At 50.4% G+C, this 14,855-nt stretch overlaps 1 protein-coding gene across 3 annotated transcripts in view; it reads left to right on the forward strand.

Annotated features, from left to right (window-relative positions):
• Positions 1–1,224: 1,224 nt before the first annotated feature.
• Positions 1,225–14,855, forward strand: part of TBC1D10A (TBC1 domain family member 10A) — a 33,241-nt gene continuing 19,610 nt past the window's right edge. Inside the window, exons 1-2 of one of the 3 annotated variants that reach the window (XM_042909883.1) lie at positions 1,971–2,424; positions 3,145–3,241. In XM_042909883.1, coding sequence (XP_042765817.1) covers positions 3,192–3,241 — 50 coding nt within the window. In that variant the 5' untranslated portion in view covers positions 1,971–2,424; positions 3,145–3,191. Of the gene's footprint in view, positions 1,703–1,970; positions 3,242–14,855 lie in introns of those variants that run through there. The other 2 variants (XM_042909881.1, XM_042909882.1) reach the window with 2 other exon arrangements.

The following is a 14,855-nucleotide window of genomic DNA, read 5'->3' on the forward strand; positions in this document are numbered from 1 at the left end:
ATAGCGACTCTAAGTGTTGACAATCCTGGGGTGAGAAGTAGGCTTCTGGGAGCTAAGTCTATATAGATACAATTGGTCCATGCCTCCCCATAAACTGTTGGTAAGAGCTATTTTCAAATCCTGCCTCTGCCACAGCTATTGCTGGGACTTTAGGGAGCTGATTTAACTTCCCTGAACCTCAGTTTTTTTTTTTTTTTTTAACTGTAAAAATGGGACAAAATTGTATCTACCTCATTGCACGAAGGTTCCAAGAGATGGTGTGACCAATTTGGAGAACAGTTTGCCAGTTCCTCCCTCAGAAGATTAACAGGTTACCATATAACCTAGCAATTCCCACTCCTAGGTATTTACCCAAGAAAAACAAAAATGTATGTCCATACAAAAGCTTGTACCTGACCATCACTGGCAAATGGATAAACAAATGTAGTATTGCATTTGGTGCAATATTATTCAGGCACAGAAAGGAATGAAGTACTGATAACATGCTACAACATGGATGAACCTTGAAAACATGCTGAATGAAAGAAGCCAGACACAAAGGCCACGTTGTATGATTCCATTTCTATGAAATGTCCAGAAAGGGCAAATCTTTAGAAACAGAAAGCAGATTTGTGGTTGCCAGAGACTAGGGGAGGAAGGATGGTGAGTGACTGCTAATGGATAGGAATTTGGGGGGTGATGAAAATGTTCTAAAATTAGGTTGTGGTGATAGTTGCACAACTCCACAAATATGCTTAAAACGATTGAACTATACACTTTAAACTGGTGATTTTTATGGTAGGTTAGTTATGTCTCAATAAAGCTGCTGAGAAAAAGATTACAAGAGGAAGGTAGAACTTGGGGCAATGAGTGTCTCAATAAACGTTGGTCATTACTCTTATTAACTGGATCTCCCAAGGGCTCATTTAAAGCCCTAGAGGCAGTGAGCAGGGGTTGCTGAACTTCTAGCTCAGCCTGTGTCTTTAAGACGTTGAGTGTCCCTGGGCGAATCCCTGGACCCTTCCTAGGTCTCCTCAGAGGTCCTCATAAACGGTTGAAACCATCCCTACCTACATCCCTGGGGTCTCGCGAGGAGCCAGGGGCTCAGGAGGCAATGCAGAATCCCCAGCGCACTCCCTCAGCCTGTGACTGAGCGGCGCTTGCAGGTGACTGGCGGCCGGGAGCCAACCGAGAAAGGCCCGGGGAGCTTTTTCAGGTAAGCTCTCTTGATTGACAGCCTGGGGGGGAGGGCTCCCAGTGACGGCTGCCCCGCCCCCTCACGTCGGGTCGGTTGGCGCCAGTCTAGGGCAGGTGGGCGGGCCCTGGGGTCCGCTGCGCCCATTGGGCGTGGGGGGAAGCTCCCGGGAGGGCCTAGGGCCCCGCCCCTGGCCTTGCGGCGGCCAATGGACGCGGCGCGTGGGCGGGGCGTCGGCGGCGTCGGCGGCGGCCCTGAGGCTGAGGCCGCTGAGGTGGCTGAGGTGGCCGCTGGGGCTGAGGCGGCGGGCGCGGCCAGGATGGCGAAGAGCCGCGGAGAGAACGGGCCGCGCGCGCCCGCGGCCGAAGGAAGTCTGTCCGGGACCCGGGAGAGCCTGGCCCCGGGCCCCGACGCCGCAGCCGCGGACGAGCTCAGCTCTCTCGGCTCCGACTCGGAGGCCAACGGCTTCGCCGAACGCCGCATCGACAAGTTCGGCTTCATCGTGGGCTCGCAAGGCGCCGAGGGCGCGTGAGTAGCTCCGGGGCTCGGGGCCGGGAGCCGGGAACGGCGCGGGACCTTCGTGGGGGGCCTCGACGCTGACGGAGCTGCCCTCAGGACAGACCGACAAGCTCCCCTCCCAACCGGGGACAACTGACCCCTTCTCTCCCTGCCCCCCCCCCCCCACTCCCCCAACCAGGGCCGACTGACCCGCCCCTCATTCGCGAGCCTGCTTCCGACCTAAGGACAGACAGGCCAGCCCTACCTCCCCCCAGCCCCCGCCCTCCAGACACATTGACCCGCCCCCAAGAAGGGCCCACAGTGCCCTCCTCCCAACTGCGGGACAGAACGACAGACACCTGGCCCAACCCCACTGCTGCCACCGCGGCCTTAGGCCTGATTGTGCCACCCCTGACAGGCTCACAGATGGCTGCCCCTCCCCCGACACATATCTTCTCTACCCCCATCCCCCAAGACCCACAGATGCCCTGTCTCCACCCTACTACCCCGCACCAGGGGGATACTTTAGGGAGAGGGACTTCAAAGGGACAGACTGCCCTGCCCTCATTCCACTCCAGGACAGACTGACCCCTTACCTCAAGACACACAGGCTCCTGGGTGGACTGGACTGACATTGGTCATCTCCCTCCCAGACAGTCCCACCCTGGGGCAGATAGTCCCTTCCCTTCAGGGAAGGGTCAGAGAGTGCTCTCCCTGCCCTTCAGAGGCCAATTTCTCCTCACTGGCAACAGGTGGGCAGACACTCCCCCTTCTTGGTACCCACAGGGTGACAGTGCCTCACCTCCAGGACAGACTGTTGGCTGTCTTTGTGTATGCTGTGGAAACACACACCTCCTCCCAAACTCTTGAGGGGGCAGTCATGGAGACAGAAGGGTCCCTGCTGGTAGCACACTCTGGTCCCCCACCCCCAGAGCCTCCAGGACCCAGCTGGCAGGCAGAGATATGCAAGGCAGTGAAGCAGCACCTTCCCTCCAAGCTGGGTAACTGGGCAGCCGCACTGCCCCACAGAACCCTCTGAGAAGGACAGACTCCAGACCCCACTCCCATTCCAGCTGTCCTGTCACATGAGACCAGTGTTCTGCACAGAATTGACAAGCCTTCCTCCTGGTGTGCCTCCCCTTCAACAGAGGGCCTCACACAATTACCTGTGGGGGCCCCACAAGACTCAGCCAAGATCCTACTCCACATGGTCCTTTCTCCCCTTCTCTGACCAGTTGTGACTGTCCAAGCCTCTTCCAGCCTCTCTTATGACTAATGAAAGTGCCTTGACCATCTGTTAAGAACCCCACCCCATACAAGCGGCCCCATAAAGGCCACTTCCGGATTTCTCCCAGTTTCAAATTCACCAGGCCTCCTTCTCCTTTGGAGAAATATAGCCCCCTCCTCTAAGGAGAGCTCTCTCTTACCCACTGGACTGTGTCCTCCAGCCTCTCCCCACTTGCTCACAGCAGGCTAAACCTTGTCCAGTGCAGGACCCCAGAGATCACCCTTTATTCTGATGCTTCATCTTGCTATGATGCTTTGTCACAGCTCCCCAGGGATTAGCCTGTGAGTATATTTTTTGAATTGAGGGATCAATTTTTGAATCACTAGGGATCAGGGCCCTGAGAGGGATGGGATCTTGAGAAGTGGGAATGGAGTTCCCAGTTGCATTTGTGGGTTCTTGGAAGAAGGACCTCAAATTTGCCTGTGAGTTCTAAGAGATAAGAATTCCTGCTACATTCTTACCAGACAGTTAACCAGATATCGGGGTACACAGCAGTGATATAGTGCGAAAAGAACAGACTTAGGAAAAAAATCACACTTGCTAGCTGTGTGACCTTGGGCAAGATCCTGAATCTCTGAGCCTGTTTGCTCACCATAAAGGGCAGCAGTCACATGTACTCCCAAGATTACTATGGGGATTAAATGAAATCAGGTATATGAAGGTGCCTAGCACTGTGCCTGACCCAAGTAGTGGCCCAGAATATGTTAGTTTCCTTTCTTTTCCTTCTAAGGGTCTGAGAATTGATGAGAAAAATGAGGGCGTACCTCTGGTATTTTTTAACAGAGAGACGCCTCAGTGGGAGCACCTCCCTTTGGCTGTATTCCCCCACCAGACAGCCAGACATCTGTCTTCCCCACACTCCAACCACAAACCCAGACTTTGCAGATGCCCTCTACCTCACTGGTGTTTATAGAACTGGGACTGAGGTGGGGTCCCAGGCTCCTTTCTCTCTCCCTGCCTCACTTTCTTGACCCCCTTGGTCAACCTAAAATCTCTGGTGTCTGAAAGTTTTGACTGTTCCCTGCTGAGTTTATAATGTGGTTCCAAGGAAGCCAAAAGTAAGTCCCTGCCCAAAGCCATAAGAGGGGAAGTTATGGAAAGTATCAGGGTGATTGCCCTAAAGCTAATCTCGTGGTTAAGGGCTAGGAGTCCATGTGTTATCCCAGAGAGTGAAACATTAGCACTGATGGCTGCAGTGGAGAGGGCAGGAACTCTGGCTCTAGATTAAAGGTCCATTTCAGCCACCCTGGACCAAAGGTTGTCTCAAGATGGTCAGTTTGGCAGTTACCAGGGGCTTGGGGGTAGGGAAGAAAGCAGATCAGAGGCTACCCTGCTTAGGTGACTGTTAGGTGCTTGGCATGAGTAGATCATAAAATCATAGACTGTTGGAACTGGAAGGGATCTTAAGAGATTGACTGAGTTTATTAGCCCTTGCTTTTACAGATAAGGAAACCAAAGCCCAGAGAGGAGAATCACTTACTTAAGAACACACAGCATATTAGTTGGCAGAACCAGGACTTGAACCCAGGGTTTCTGACTCCTAGGTCAGGATAGTTTCCACTGCTTTCACCATCCATTAATACAGCCTGTGGTCCCAGCAGGAAACCAGGTGCCAGGTAGGTAGAACAGAAGGTTCTTAGCAGAAACCTGCCTGCCCTCACTTTCCCTGGCTTAGCTCAGTAGTGTAGGAGGCTAACAAGTCCTGCCCAGCAAGGGTAAGAGTGTGTTGTCATTACCAGTTCATTAGACTATCAACTTTAGGGCTGGGGCCAGGTTTATTCACCTTTTTCTATTCAGGCCTGCAAAGAAGTAAATGGTCAACTAGTATTTACTTACTGAATGACATTAACTGACAGACATTTCAAGTCAGAGAGCTGAAAGTGACCTTAGAGATGGCAATCATCATACAGATAGGTAAACTGAGATCTGAGAGAACTGATTAGCCTCACCTCTTCAGTCTGTTAAGATCAAAGCCAGAAATTGAACCCAGAACTCCTGATTCCCAGCCCTGAGCCTTTTCTACTTCTTCACCTCATCTGTCTTTTGAGCCTACTCTATGGGGCACCTTTGGTGAGCCTGTGATAGTCCTCGCCTACACGTGAGCAGAAGCCAGTGAGGAAAGACAAGAAAGCAACCAAACCAGCAAAGAGCCCTGTGGGAGGCATGGACACAGACAGAGGAGCTGATAGCATTAGTTCTTTTGGCTTGGTTGGGAGTTGAGCTGGTAGTTGAAGCCCAGGAAGGACCAGAGGAGGAAAAAGAAGTGTCCTTAGAGGGGAGGGGTAGGAAGAGTGATGTTACTGTTCCTATCACCTTGGGGTAGGAATAGCAGATCTATACGGGGAAGTCCCTTCTGCAGCATAGGGGAGGGGGGTCATGAAGGAAAAGAAGGATACCAGTTGGATACTAGGTCTCCTGGCCCAAGGGAGATGGCTTGAGAGAGATGGGTTCCCAACCTCCTTCTACTTTTCCCATGTAATTGCCAGGACTGGCTTCCTTAGGCTGGAGCTTCCCACCCAGCTTCAGTCTGCTCAGTGCTGCAGGCCAGATGAGGTGAGGAGCTATGCTTTCTGGGATCCCGTGGGTGTTGGCTTCCTGCTAGGGGAGAGAGGGATCTGAGCTGGGTCCAGAGAGAAACATCTGGAACAGTAGTATTGTCTTCGGCTGATTCAGGTCTCCTGTCCCCTGGGTTCTCCACTACTCCTAGCCAACTATGGCAGCCCTGTGGCTTTGGAAATCGTAGAACTGGCTTAATTGGCATCCCTATAGTTTGGTTTGTGCCAGTTTTTGTTGGGGTAGGGCCAGGGCCCTCCTGGCAGGCCAGAGCCTGTCTCCCTGCCTTCCCACCACCTTCTCCAGCTTGTAAGCTCAGAGCATCCTCTTTTCTTGAGCTATTATGGTTCCCAGGAGAGCATGGAACTGGCAATGGAGTGGTCCCTGGGTGGTCCATCTGGAAGGAGGCGGCTGTACATGTGGACTAGACCACAGGCCCTCCATTTTCTCTCCTCCTTCTCTTTCCAGCTTCAAAGGAAAATCCGGTTTGGTGGCCCTGTGGGTGTTCTAGGGCCTCAGACAAGACCTGACTTGGTGAAGGGGAAGGCCAGCGCACCAGCTGCTGCCCTGGGAAGGTGCCTGCATGTCCGCCTGCTAGGAAATCCTAAGCTGTGGGAAAGAGATAAAGCAGTGGGACCTGCTTGATGTTTTGTCCTCCTAGCATCTGGGTTTGAAACAGGACCTCCAGAGGACCAGTGAGGCCTGGCTCTGGTCCAGCCACCCAATCTGTTTACACTGAGGTGGGGGAAAGAAGATGCTCTGTGTTCCCTCTTCACACAAACTCTGGAGTCTGGCTGTCTGTGTGACTTTGGACATGTTGCTTCACTTGACTAAGTCTTAGTTTCTCACTGTGAAATGGTTGTGATAATACTGATTTTGCAGGATGTTGGTGAGGTTTAAATGAGCTGATGTTTGAAAAGAGCCTGGCACACAGTACAGTAGGTGCTCAATGAATGTTCTTGCTCCTTTTATTAAATGTTTATTAATTTATTTATTTTTAGTGATCTCTACACCTAACATGGGGCTTGAACTCATGACCCCGAGATCATGCTCTTGTGGTCATGCAAGAGAGTTGCATGCTCTTGTGACTGAACCAGCCAGGTACCCCTGTTCTTGCTTCTTTTTAAGACTGGAGTGGCTAGTGGTCCTGTCTTTTCATTTTCTACTTGTATCTCTAGATATGATGATGAGTGTCAGTGAGGTCCATTCTCCTGCGGGGAGGAGTGAACTCTAACCAGTGGTGCACCCTCACTTTCCCCGGAGAGAGATAGTTATCCCCATTCTATAGATGAACACACCAAAGATCTGAGAAGAAAGTGCCCAAGGTTTGCCAGCTGGTAAATGGCAGAACTAGGACTAGAACCTGTTTCTCAATGCTAAATCCAGTGACTAAGCCTTGCTAATGTGGCAGCAGGCAGATGACAGGTGCTCACTAGTCCCAGAGGCCCCCACACCCAGAGCAGGAGTTAGCAGGAACTTGGCTACCTTTCCAACCTGGTGTGGAGGGCAGTGTGAGTCTCAGTACAGCTTAAGTCCATAGCCAGCCAAATCACAGAAAGACCCAGTGAGAAAGATCCTTGGGGAGGCCCTGAAAGCATGACCAGACTGGCCTGGTCTAGTCCTCCCATAGGCCAGAGTCCACACTGCATTGCTCTTGACCCCAAAATACTGCTTAATGGTCATCTGACTTTGATATCCAGTCTGTGCCTTTGTTTCTTTGTAGATTAGGCAGGGATTATGCTCCCCATACAGGTGAGGAATCTGAGGCTTGGAGCAGCCTTGCAGTTAGTTAACAATGGAGCCAAATTAAGGAGGAATCCCAGATCTTCTGATACTCAGCCCACTGCTACCCTATATGTCAGTGCGCATTCTCTTCCTGACTCCAAGCCAATTGAGCCTCCAGGCCAGGAGACATTGCCCACCAGAGCAGAACCCAGCCATCATCCACTCATTGTCAGTGCCCTAGTTGATCACTTTAACCTGCAGGCAGCACAGCTGAGGGGGAGGAGGCCTCCTTTAGCTGCTTTGTCTGCCCCTGACAAATCTGCTATCCAGGGCCCAAGGAACCTCTCTGGCAGAGGGAAAGCTGTCCTGTCCTCCCCACTGGCAAACCAAAGCTCCTGATGCTTCATCTGCTTAGAAGCCTCCTATCCAGGATTTCAGGGTAGCTGCCAACTTTGGCTTTATATATCTCACCTTTCTTTTTCCCTTCTTCATCCCACCTACTCTGTTTCATGCCCTGTATAGCTCCTAAGAGGCTGTCACAGCTTAGCTCTTTACTGCTCCTCAGGTAGGGAAGTAAGCAGCAGACTCAGGAGTCTGGGAGAGAAAGCCAAGGCTTACTTTTGCCAGCTTATCCACCTTAGTCGTGAGCTTATTTACCAAACATTTATTGAGCACCTACTCTGTCAGCCCCTGTGATTGGAACAAAGGATTCAGAACTGAACAAGGCATCTTTGTCTTATTGCCCTCAAGAGGTTCATAGACTTGTTGGAAAATAGAACCACAAATAAATCATTACAATGTTGAGCAATAAAGGCCATAATTGAGGTGTGTGGTCGCTCTGGAATATATAGGAAGAGATAGCCAGCTCCATCTATAGGAGCCCAGGAAGAAGTGACTTTTGATCCAGGCCTCAGAAGTAGCAAGGAAGGGCATTTCACTGGGTGGGAGGGGACCTATGTACAAGACCCCCCCCCCCCCCCCCCCCAAAATCCAGCTGTTTAAGAAACGTGGTATACCAAGAAGAGAGGTGACAAGAAGAGCAGAAGGCAGGAGGTGGATGTGAAGCAAGGGGAGGCTAGGAAAGTAGGTTGGGCAGACCATGCCTAGCCTTGAATGTCAGACTGAGGCCTCCTGTGTTTCATCAAAGTCAGTCTGGTGCTGGTGTGGAAGATGGCATAGGGAAGAACTGGACCACAGGCAGCGAGACCAGTTGAGAGAGCTCAGGACAGCCCAAAAGGGCTATGGAGAGGCCTGGAAGATGTCTGGAGCTGTGAGGATGAAGAGGCCAGCAAATCAGTAGGGCTTGGTGCCTGGCAGGCTGTGTGGACTGATGGGGAATTGGGAAGTCTCAGGATAAGCTGGAGAGGCCCTAGTCTCTCACAGAACCCATCCTGGGGCCTTCTGGCCACAGGGAGGGAAGGCCATCTGTGGCCTTCCTGTGAAGTAGACAGTGGGCTGCTGCTAACTCTGCTTTGTCACAGCCCTGGGCTCCCCAAGGTGCCTGGCATGGCTGGCATGCCCAGGACACATCAAGGGGTTCTTTGTCTCTCTCCAGTGGGAGAGCGGGTTAGCTGGCCTGGTTGGGAGGGGGTGGGGTGAGTGGTACTGAGCTTTGTGTTCTCTGCCCGGTAAACATACTGGATGGCAAGGAGAGCCAGACTCCTCTCTAAGGAGAGAGGAGTAAGGCCTAAGGGCATAGAAAACCAGCCTTAGGGTAGTGCGCAGCTGGAGAAGGTAGGTTTGGGGGTTTGGGCATAGATAAACTGATCAAGGGGAGGCAGATGGCAGCCAGGGCTGGCTTGACCTCAACCTCATGTCTTTATTCTGTTCCTGGAGGTGGTTCCTCAGATGGGACAGGTGGAAATAAGTCCAGTACCTATGAGAAGGTGAACCCCTTAGCACTTAGGGACATCACCAGCCATTTCTCAGAGATTAAAGATTCTGGCTGGAAATATAGGTTTAGGCTAGTAGGCGGAAAAGGCTCTGAATGAGGCACAGGAGTCAAGGCACTAATGCTGGCTCTACCTCAGACCGTTATGGTATATGACTTAGGCACATCCCCTCACTTGATCATGGGACTGATGCTCCCTGTTTCTCACCCAGCACTTACTATGTGTACAGCTGCGTGCTAGGCTCAGGGGATGCAGATCTGGTCCTGCCCTCCCGGGGCTTACAGCCTAGCAGGGAAGTGAGACGTTCAGTAGGTGGTTAAAGGCATGGCCTGTGTACAAAAGGATTGTGAGGATCAAATGAGATAAGTGGATTATGAGCATAGTATAAACAAAGACTACTGTACAGGGGTCAGGAGACCTGAGTCCTGGGCCTCGTGGATCCCTAACTAGCTGTGTGACCTTGAGAAATTTGCTTAATCTTTCTAAGCCTCAGTTTTCCCTACATATAAACTAAGGTAGTTTTTTTTTTTTTAATGTTTATTTTTGAGAGAGAGCACATGCATGCACGCACATTAGCTGGGAAGGGGCAGAAAGAGAGGGAGACAGAGGATCTGAAGTGGGTGTGGGATGACAGCAGAGAGCCTGATGCTGGGCTTGAACTCACGAAACCGTGAGACCGTGGCCTGAGCTGAAGTCGGACGTTTAACTAGCTGAGCCCCCCAGGTACCCCTAAACTAAGGCAGTTTTAATGGGATGATATTGAAAAGCTCTTTCACTTCTAATATTCTGAGACTGACCTTGGAGTATATGAAAAGTGCTTTGAGAAGTTTTTTATGAGGTATCACGCAAGTGCAAGGGGTCGTTATGGCACAGCCCACAGAAGCCAGTTCTTTCAGCATGCTCTGTTCTTCTTGTGGGAGGACCTCTCTTTGTGTGTAGGACCAGTGGCCCTCATGTCTTAGGGAGTATAATCAAATCAAAGGATGCTTTGATTTGTTTAGCTCTTTAGTCTGCAAAGTGCTTTCATTCCCATTGCCTTACAGTAGTCCTTATAGGAGCAATGGGAAATCGGTAGGCTAAGTTTTATTTTCCCGTTTACAGCCAAGGAAACCAAAGCTGAGCAAGTAATGGAATTGGGTCTGGGACTCAGGACTGCTTTTTTCCAGTTTTCTATCTTACCAAAGCTGGTGGCCACTGTGTGGCCTCTCTGGCCCCTCCCTGTCTCAGCTTTAGAACTTCAGTTCAGCCCCAAGTGTTTGTGCTTCTCCTAGTAGCCCTCTCAAGTTGTTTGAATTGTTGTGATGAATGGAGCACTTCTTGTCCCAGATCTCCACACACAGCCCCTCATATGTACCCCAAGACAAGGCAGGAACAGCTGGCTAGTGAGGGGGTCCAGAAACATAGTGTGGAGAGCTCTTGTTCCTTCTGAGTGCACTCTGGGCCCTAGACTCTGTATGTCCAGAAACGATCCTTTCCAACCATCCACTTTTGGAGGATGCTGCTTCTTTTCCCTTACCTCTCTGTATTGGTTTCACAAAAAGGGAGAACCTAAATTTGACCCATGGGTTTAAGACACAGGCAGACCTGACTTCAAGTCCTGGCTCTTGTCACCTTCTGGTCATGTGACCTCTCTAAGGTAAATAGGCCGTGTTGACACTGGGAGAGAGGGGTGTTATGAGGATTAAGAGAGCTAATGTTGGTAAAACACCCAGCACAGTGTCTGTCACAAAATAAAGGTACAGGGTGGCTCTTATAATTCGAGTGTGAATTATCCTCTGAGGTTTACTTCAAGCCTTTGGCATAATGGTGAGACAGCAAGGCAATATGGGTGTGAAGATCCAGATTTATGTGCTCTGCCCACCACCCTTGGGAGTGGTGGGCAGAGGAGCCAGTCCCACTCAGCTTGTGGTCTGGAGCATTCTGGCATGCCAGGGCAGACTGGGAATCCCCCCATCAGTTCCTCTTTGAGTCATTTGGAACAGAGTCCTCAGGTGACCCTGACTCAGAGGGCCTCATCTTCCTTCTCTTTGGACTGTGAAGATCAAGCAGAAGTGAGAGTAAAGGTGGGTCTCCTGAAAGATTCACCTCAAAGCATGTAACCATAGTGCTGCCTGGGACCTCAGCCTTCCTGGGTAGTGGCAGTTACTTGGGGAAGAAATCAGAATTTGCTTCATAATTACTACCACCCTCCTTCTGTGCTTCTTGTAGACTTTGATCCTGAGCTTCCTGTCCTGCTTTAGGGTGACCTCCTCCACCCTCCCAGCATAGTCACATGGTAATGCCGGTTCACAGAGGAGCCTGAATGGTGGACCAGGCTTTTACTGACACTGCCCCCATTTAATTCTGTGAGATACAGTTCATCATAATCTCCATTTCACAGAAGCAGATACCAAATTTCAGAGAGGTAAAGTGACTTGCCAAACACCACACAGTTTATGGCTCTGAGTCCACAAAGCTCCAAGTTCCCTGGGATCAAGGCTGGTATGAACCCTGCCTAGTGGTTAGCACTCTGTGCTGGAGTTGAGTGACAGAGCAGAAGAAGAACAGGGTCTGGATTCATCTCCCAGGGCTGTCTTCTGCTCACCCTAGACCTTAGATAGTTACTGGCTTACTGAAAACCTGTTTCTTCATCTGTGGAAGGGGAGGTGGTGATAATTAGAGGACCTATTTCATGGGCCTGTTGTCAAGATTAAATGAAATAATGTAAGTTAAGTGCTGAGCACCATGTCTGTTGCATAGCAAGTGCCTGGTAAGTGCTCTAACAGACATTCAGTTGCATTAATTGAATATTCGAATTATAATGTTGTAAAAGGCTGTCATTAAGCACATCTGTTCAGCCCTGTGCTGGGCTTCAAGGAAGATCCAGAGCTGGTATCAGGCCAGAGAGGGAATGTTCTTTATGAAGCACTTTCTGTGTTTTACCCACCTGATCTCAAGGTTGAGGACAGTATTCCCATCTCAATGTGGAGAAAACTGAAACACAGAGTTCCCGAGGTCACAAAGCTAATGATTCTGTCAACACACATTTATTGGGCACCAACAAAACCAAGCTCTGTTCTAGGCCCAGAACACACTGTGGAGAATGAGACGGGCAGAGCCCTCCAGGAGTGTACCTTCTCACGGAATGCTGCCTCAGCAGAGCAGATAGGATATTCGGGTGGAGAAGCTGTACCTGCTCCACTAGACTGCTCACATTCCCCAAACAAGCCGTGGTCTTTTCTGTTAACTTGTGCTTGCTCATACTGGGTCTTCTGGCTGGTGTGCCCTTTCCCCTTTCTCACCCTGGCTACTTCCTGTCACCCTTCAAAGACCATCTCAAAAATCAGCCCCCTCTTAAAAGCTTTCTCTGAACACCACCCCCACCCCCCACCAACCATTAGCACCACCCTGGGGGCTTCTTGCAGTTTCTTAGCACCTTCTACATGCTTCTGTGATAGCACTTCTATGTGTGCTAGTTTTCTACTCACCCATCTGTCTCCTCTGCCAGATTGACCTCTTCAAGGGCAAGGACTGCATTTTATTCATCTTTGTAGATTCAGGGCCTGGAACACAAGCTCTAGAGAAATGTGTATGGAATATAATGAGGGGCTGATTGTGTTTTGTCCCTGGAGTAGTTAGGAAAGGCTTTGTAGACATGAGAGGGAGTTCTGAATGAGGCCTTGGAAGATGAGTGGGACTGAACTAGAGTGGGGGTAGGGGTGAGGGAGGCCAGTTCAGAGAGAGGGCCACCTAGAGATAGGGCTGGGGAAAGAAGAGGGATGTTTAGAGGAAATAGGAGGACCTGAAGTTTCTGTTGGACAAGGAGGGCAGTAGGGAGCCTTGAGGGAATGTGAGCAGAGGAAAGTCCTTATATAAACAGTGAGTCAAAACTAATTTGGTAAAATCTGTCAGTAAGATCTAGCAATTTGGTAAGGATGGCTAAGGAGCCCATACATGAGTCAGGATGGCCCCTGGGTGCCCACAGTGAGATTGTGATCTGAAAACCCAGTTGCCAGTGGGAAATTTCAAGCACTACTCAGCCTGCTAAGGGTGAAGGCTTGGGGAAGGGAAGTCTTCTATTGAGAATAGTCTCCATACCTTTCTGCAGTTGTCAGAGCTGCCCTGGAGGTTTCTGCTGTGGTCTGTGCCTTTCCCTAGCTGGGTGAGGGAGTGGGGATTCCTTGCTTTTTGGAACCAGCAAGGTTGGTGCCTAAAGGAACCATTTCTTCCATCTGACATCAAGAGGGGTGGAGCTGAACAGAGTGGAGAGCTGGGCAGAGGCCCAAGGCCAGTGAAGGGTGGAGAGAACCTGTTTACCATTGTGCACTGACCCAGGGCTAGAAGGAGCAAAGCCAGGGAATTCCTTATGGGAAAGGAAAGCAGACCCAGAACTAGCTTGCACTGGGAATTGGGGAGAGTGAAGCAAGCCAGACTCTCACCCAGACAGAGAGCCTGGACATTGCCCTACCCTTAAACCAGTGGCTGCCAGGCTGCAGGAGGGAGTGCCAGGCTTCTGCAGACCGTCTTGCTTTTCCACACTGACTCACAGCATGGCCTTGGGCAAATCACTTACCCTTTGGGCTATAGGCCTTGCTGGCTCTCTGAGGAGGAGTAGACCCCCTGGGTGATTTCACAGGCCTTCCAGCCTGGACTGTCAGCCATTTGTACCCTCCCAACCCACCCTCTCTTGTATTCCAGTTTCTTATCATCAGTTATTATGGAGCTGGCATAAAAGCTATTTATACTTGCAGTCCTTACCAACTCTTAGGTTAATGAACTCCAGAGGTTGTTACCCAGTGTGCAAAGTAGGTCAGCCTTTTGTTTATCCTCACTTTTTCCAGCTCTGGGAGAAGGGAACCCCCCCCCCCCCCCCCCCCGCCTTGTCACTGGATCTGTCATTGGCTATGCTCTTTCTGGACATCTACTTCCCAATTTTCCACACTTCCTTGTTGCTCACTTCTGCCGTTCTCAGCACAGAGGGTAGTGGTTCTCTATTGGTAGTAAAGAAGAGGAAAGAGAATGTGACAGGCACTGAGGGCTTTAGATTGTATTGAGGCCAGGTGGTGAGACATTTTATATTTATTGGATAATTTAGTGCTTAAGTGGCAGCCTCCACTTCCAAGCTGTGTAACCTTGGGCAGATTACTCAACCATACTGAGCTTTAGTTTTCTTGTCTATTAAATGGAGATAATAAAAGCTACTTCCTTGGGGAATTGTGTGCATATGTAGTACTTGGCAGAGCTACTACATGGCCAGTGCTGGAAATGTGTCAGCTCTTACTGCCTCGTGTGATCTTTACCGCTGCCCTCTAAGGAGGTGGCAGTGCCCCCATATTACAGGTGGGGAACCTGCTTGGAGTGGAGCAGCCTGCCCTGTTTCAGGCAGCTATAAAATGATAGAACTGGGATCAGAAACCAGGAGTTACAGTCTTTGTGTCATTGAGTAAATTACTTAATCTCTCTGGACCTTAATTGCTTCATAGTTAAATGGGCATAATCCTGCCCTGCTGCATGTGTATGTGGCTGTATATGTGGACCAGTCAGATGACAAACGGGATATGAAAGTGCTAGGTTAGCTGCAAATATCAGTCACCTAATAGCTACCATTTTCTGTCCACTCATCAGGCTTGTTTCAGCCCTGTAAAATCTGAGGTGTGTATTATAGTCCCACTTAAAGATGAAGAAGTCAAGACTTAGGGAGGACAAGTATTTTGTCCATGGTTTCCCAGGTGGAGGAGCTGGAAGT

Source organism: Panthera leo, chromosome D3 (genome assembly GCF_018350215.1).
Source record: "Panthera leo isolate Ple1 chromosome D3, P.leo_Ple1_pat1.1, whole genome shotgun sequence".
NCBI classification, from domain to species: Eukaryota; Metazoa; Chordata; class Mammalia; order Carnivora; family Felidae; genus Panthera; species Panthera leo.